Source organism: Oncorhynchus nerka, linkage group LG18, assembly GCF_034236695.1.
Source record: "Oncorhynchus nerka isolate Pitt River linkage group LG18, Oner_Uvic_2.0, whole genome shotgun sequence".
In the NCBI taxonomy this organism is placed as follows: Eukaryota; Metazoa; Chordata; class Actinopteri; order Salmoniformes; family Salmonidae; genus Oncorhynchus; species Oncorhynchus nerka.
The window spans coordinates 61,734,844-61,740,930 of NC_088413.1; the positions used below are offsets into that span (position 1 = coordinate 61,734,844).

General features: G+C 44.2%; 1 protein-coding gene across 2 annotated transcripts; it reads right to left on the reverse strand.

Moving 5' to 3' along the window:
- Positions 1–2,085: 2,085 nt before the first annotated feature.
- Positions 2,086–5,812, reverse strand: LOC115146658 (uncharacterized). Of its 2 annotated transcripts, XM_029688722.2 has the most exons (8): positions 5,224–5,812; positions 5,020–5,129; positions 4,837–4,940; positions 4,531–4,705; positions 4,291–4,408; positions 4,024–4,103; positions 3,659–3,747; positions 2,088–3,521 (listed from the first exon to the last, which is right to left on the reverse strand). In XM_029688722.2, the coding sequence occupies exons 1-8, from the start codon at positions 5,737–5,739 to the stop codon at positions 2,758–2,760; spliced, it is 1,956 nt and encodes a 651-aa protein (XP_029544582.1). In that variant the 5' UTR covers positions 5,740–5,812; the 3' UTR covers positions 2,088–2,757. The 2 variants fall into 2 exon arrangements, with proteins under 2 accessions (XP_029544583.1, XP_029544582.1); XM_029688723.2 differs by lacking the exon at positions 5,020–5,129 and having other exon boundaries at positions 2,086–3,521; positions 5,224–5,329.
- Between the last annotated feature and the right edge of the window lie 275 nt (positions 5,813–6,087).

Sequence of the window (6,087 nt, forward strand, 5' to 3'; positions counted from 1 at the left end):
TGCACCAGATTTCCCAGTTCTTCAGTTCTTGCTGTGAGATGTTACCCCACTCTTCCATCAAAGCAAGTTCCCGGGCATTTCTGGGGGGAATGGCCCTAGCCCTCACCCTCCGATCCAACAGGTCCCAGACATGCTAAATGTGATTGAGATCCGGGCTCCTCGCTGGGCATGGCAGAACACTGACATTCATGTCTTGCAGGAAATCACGCACAGAACGAGCAGTATGACTGGTGGCATTGTCATGCTGGAGGGTCATGTCAGGATGAGCCTGCAGGAAGGGTACCACATGAGGGAGTAGGATGTTCCCTGTAACGCACAGCGTTGAGATTACCTGCAATGACAAGCTCAGTACGATGATGCTGTGACACACCGCCCCAGACCATGACGGACCCTCCACCTCCAAATCGATCTTGTTCCAGAGTACAAGCCTTGGTGCAACGCTCCTTCCTTCGACAATAAATGTGAATCCGACCATCACCCCTGTTGAGACAAAACCGCGACTCGTCAGTGAAGAGCACTTTTTGCCAGTCCTGTCTGGTCCAGCGATGGTGGGTTTGTGCCCATAGGCGACGCTGTTGCCGGTGATGTCTGGTGAGGACCTGCCTTACAACAGGCCTACAAGCCCTCAGTCCAGCCTCTCTCAGCCTATTGCTGACGGTCTGAGCACTGATGGAGGGATTGTACGTTCCTGGTGTAGCTCGGGTAGTTGTTGTTGCCATCCTGTACCTGTCCCGCAAGTGTGATGTTCGGGTGTCCCGATCCTGTGTAGGTGTTGTTACACGTGGTCTGCCACTGCGAGGATGATCAGCTGTCTGTCCTGTCTACCTGTAGCGCTGTCTTAGGCGTCTCACAATACAGACATAGTAATTTATTGCCCAGGCCACATCTGCAGTCCTCATGCCTCCTTGCAGTATGCCTAAGGCAAGTTCACACAGATGAGCAGGGACCCTGGGCATGTTTCTTTTTGTGTCTTTCAGAGTCAGTAGAAAGGCCTCTTTAGTGTCCTAAGATTTCATAACTGTGACCATAATTGCCAACTGTCTGCAAGCTGTTAGTGTCTTAACGACCGTTCCACAGGTGCATGTTCATTAATTGTTTATGGTTCATTGAACAAGCATGGGAAACCGTGTTTAAACCCTTTACAATGAAGATCTGTGAAGTAATTTGGATTTTTACGAATTGTCTTTGACAGGGTCTTGAAAAAGGACGTTTCTTTTTTTTGTTGCTGAGTTTATTTGAATAGACTGACGACTTTCAGAAGAAAGTTTTTTGTTTTCTGGCCATTTTGAACCTGACCTGTCAACAAGACCTTCACTTTCGTCCTGAAGAACAAGGACCTGAGACAGGAGATCAGAAGAGCGATCACACTTCAGAGGTAAATAGACAATATCCTGGATTTGAAAAACCCTTGACATTGCCTCTCTACTGCACAAATGTTGAGAGACAGAGAGAAATATAGAGTTCAGTTGTTTAGACGTAGAGTATAATCGCAATGTTCAAACATTTTCTTCCCAGGAAACGAGAGGTCACTGGAAAAAAGCAGAATTTCTGAAGACAACAGAAAAAGATGGACAATTCTTATTCCTATAGTGACATTTGTACTGCTGTTTGTACTATTAATATCAGCACTGAGAAAAACCATGTGGGCCAGTGGAAAAAATAAATTTAAGAATTTATATATAGATGAATGAGTCTGATTTGAGACTGTTGGCAATGCTGCCCAGAGTACTTTCCCCAAGAAGTTACTGCCATATTACTTTATAGTTTACCATGTACATTTGGGTTGTACTTAAGTTCTGAGATACCGACATGTGCCAATATTTTTGTTTTGTTTATTTATCAGAGACAATGATGCAATGGATTCTGTTGAAACAATGAAAAATACCAAGTTTCACTGACTATAATGAGGATTGTAATGGTGGTTGTACTGGAACTGCTGGTAGAGCCGTAACAGTGGCATTGAGATCATGCTAAGTCACAAAAAAGTTATCACAAATATAAAGTATCAAAATCATGTTAAACTCATAAATTATCTGCCTTAGTGGATGAATAGATTTACACTAGATAGGTCATGATATACTGAGAATACAGTAATAGTCTGAAAGTGAGTAATACAGTCTCCATGTCAGGTTAATGAAATGTAAAAAATATCACCCATAGCTTTCTGTACCAGTCAGTTTATTAGCTCAATCAAGGTGAGGCAATGCAGTGGGTGTGATCTGGAACATTTTCAACCAAAGCTTCTCAGTCAGTGTGACAGGGAAACAAACATTAACTTCCTTTATAGCACTTATGACACACTTAGCGGAGATATTGTGGATACTGCTTGAATAGCAGTGGTTGGTTTGTTATCCCATGTTCACATTTTACAATGACCCTAGTTAGCATGCTCAGAAAAATCATGTAGTATGTACAAACATTGTAGGGCAAATTTATTAATGTAATGTCTGACTGGGAAAACAGTGGGCCTACTGATGTCATTACCTTATCAGTATCCTTCACCTACCGTTATGTGCATTTCCTGCTTTGAGATAAAGACAAGGAAAGGATTTGTAATTTTGGCTGAAAAGTTTACTTCCTCAAATGTTTAAGTCAAAGTAAAACAAATCTTGTAGAAAGACTTCCCATTCCATCTGGTGATTAAGAAATTAAGAGTTGCATTGACTATTTATTTCAACTGTGTCAGTGGTGTACCATAGTAGAAGTCTATGGTTAAGATTAGAATGAACCACTGTATGGTCTCAGTCACTGACCCCATCACCACTTGAAATGCCAAACCCCGGGCAAGTCTTTCCCACCGTCAATCCCGGACTCTACCAGCCCGTCATAATCACTAATGATCTCCTCACCAGTCTCAGAGAAGAGTGGAAACGTCTTGTCATCCTCATCGGTTTCCCCAGACTCCACTCTTCCTTCCCTCCCCTCATCCTCAGGAATCACAAGTGGTTGCGCCTCACCCACCCCAAATCCCCATTCCTCCATGGACTGTGAAACCACCTCTTCCTGTGATACAGACATTCCCCCCATCTCTGATCCCAGGGAGGACTCCTCCTGTGGATGCATCCATTGCCTTTCAATGGCGCCCTCCTCGGTCAACACTGATCCCTTACTTTCCCATGGATTCCTCTCTCTCAACTCTGCCCTCTCCCATGGAAACTCTAGTCGCAACCCTGTCCCCTCAGCTCTAAACCCTGACCCCTCTCCCCTTATCAACTCCGAATCCCTCACACCTGACCCCTGTGTGCCCTCAAATATCTCCCCCTTTCTAAACACAGTCTGAACCACTGACTCCTCACCCTCCAATGGCACTGATTCATCCTCCTTGGAACGAGTATAACCCTCTTCCTTATCACAATACTTCTCCACATCAATGGTTTCCAGTAGATCTGGGTTGTCAAACTCATCCATTTTGGTCTCAAACCAGACAGTGTCTTCAACTAGTGAGGGACTGACTGGTGGGAAACCACCCTTTGGTGCGGATGGCTGATCTAAGAGCAGTAGAGGCCCGCTGCTGGCAAACCCTACAGGATATAGAAATCAACAGGTTAGAAGTGTCATCACTACTGGAGGCCTCATCACCATGGCCTATTTGAGCACAAGGGAGATGTCAGTGCTGTATACCCAAACCAGTGATTATGGGTAACGTTGAGTCACTTACCCTTCACCATGGATCTTCTGGGTTTCGGTGTCACACATTTGGAGTCACAGCAGTCACAGATGGAATCCTCTCCCATAACAGCTTTCCACCTACAGAAGGGGAATCAAAGAGACTACTTATATTTGTAATTTAGCAAACGCTCTGATCCAGAGTGATTTGCAGTTATGGTATTCAACTTAAGATTGCTTAGTACAACGACAACCACATCTTAGACATAGTAAGTAAAACTTCTCAAAGCAGCCATCAGCAAAGTCAGTACAAAAAGGCAAGTGTTAGGGGTGTAATGGTCTTGAGTGCAAGGAGGAAGTAAGTTCAAGAGCAGACTACATTTCCCACAGTGCAACATCTTACTCCTACCAGCATACCTGTTCTCTTGGTAGGTGCAAGACTTGTGTATGGGGCCAGTTTCCTCTGATGTCACATGCAGTTTACAGTGAAGGAAGACCTAGAGGAGATGAAAAGATGAACTCTGATAAAGGAAATTGAAAAATTAATGTCAATTATTTTATTGCTCAAAGGCCGCAATTAGTTTGCTTATTTACAATAAACAGCCCTGTTAATATGCATACATGCAACAGAAAAGTCCAGAGTGATTGAGATTCAGTGATAGGGTACAAGTCTCCCATACTCACCGGTGTGTCTGGGTCAGAGGTGAACTGGAAGGCACTGAGGAAGAACCGGAGGGTGTCATCAGTCCTGGGGGAGACAAACTGAGAGCCACCAGGGTTCTTCTGGCTCTCCAGCATGCAGCTGTGGATCAGAGAACAATGAGTTTACACTCAGGTCAGCGTAATGTGTAGGTTTATATTCCTCCTAACCAAGTCCTTATCAGGTGCAACCCAAAGGAATCTCTGTTCTCCATGCGTACATACCCAAAGTTGTCAATGACAGTGAACTTGAGGGATGTCTTGCGGTCTTTAGATGTTGTGGCATAGCAGTGGTTGATGAAAAGCTTTCCTCCATGGGATAGATTAAGTGCAGAAACCTGGAAATTAATGGTCTGTCCCAGCATGTACACCTGGGACTTGGCTGGCATGGCCCATGCATCTAAAAGACATGAAACAAAAGACATATTGCTGAATATGTAAAAACATGTCACAACTGGTTTGCATTAAAAGTAATTATAAAAATAAATTCAATCTTGAACCACTCATAACCAACCACAACATTATCCTCACCGTCCATCAGCTGGATTCGGAAGTTAACGCGCCCCTTTAGTTTTTTAAGCCCGGTGTGTGTTTCCCACGTAGGGCGCACCACCAGCTGATTAACATGATGATACCTGTGCAGAAGGATATGGTTTATCGGGTTATAGTGATATTGTGGATATAGCCGCATCATTAAATTATGAGGCGACTAACCTTTGAAACCGACACTCGACCTGCACGTTAAAGCGATGCGCTCTGCGTGGGAACCAGGTCAGAGGCGTGTAATGGAGCACATATGTATAGATGAGATAACCCGGTGGCATCTGTCAGTGATGAGATTCAAATGTTATAATTTCATACAAACAAGAACGTTAACTCCAACAAAACTATCAGTTTAATCACCTTCAACAATCTTACCTGCCGTTTGCCATCACACTCCATCAATGGATAAGAGAAGAGCAAGTCACCATAAGGCATGAGAACACCGTTACTCTTGCAGGTGCTCCCCAGCGTCAACTCCTCTGTGTCGGCCTCAAAACCATAAAAATCCCGTTTGACCCGGACCACGAAGTCACCACTGGAACACGTAACCGAAACGTCCGGGAGCGTAGCAAAATCACGTTGAGACTTTGGTACAGGCCTATCGAGAAGCGTAGGGCGCTGGATCTGTGGTGGTGGAGAGGAATATATCCTTACAGGCGCTGGTGTGAGTTGGGGTGTTCTGAATGAGATACTGTGAGAGAGTATCCTCGGGCTTGATTTTCTGTTTGCTGTGGATAAGTCACCAACGCCTTGTGATGTGCCCAGTTTGAGGACTTTTCTCCTGCCAACTGGACGTGAAACAGATGGAGACCCATAAATACCCGATGTAGATATTGCAATACTAAGTGAAAATACTCTCCATAAAATACAGAGCCACCACTTTATTTTCATCGCAAGAAATGTGATGTTTCGTTTTCCACCTTTCAGTCGACACGGATGTCCTCTATACCGAACACAGCTTGAGGTGATTTGTCATTAGGTAGGCTGAACAGGGACGATGTTCCAATATGTAAGAAATACACCCTTGCTTGAGTCCTTCCTTCCTTGATAAATGCCCAATCACTGATCTAACATGATTGTACCTGAAAGTATGAGTTCCATTAAACCAATCCAGTCATGTGAGGTCAGTGATTCTTGGAACTAATGATGGAAGGAAGGATGCATCTTTTAGGTATTGGATGTGGGGTCAGCCCTTTTAGAGTTAATTGAGTGCAATTAGCTGAGAAGAAAGGAATGTCT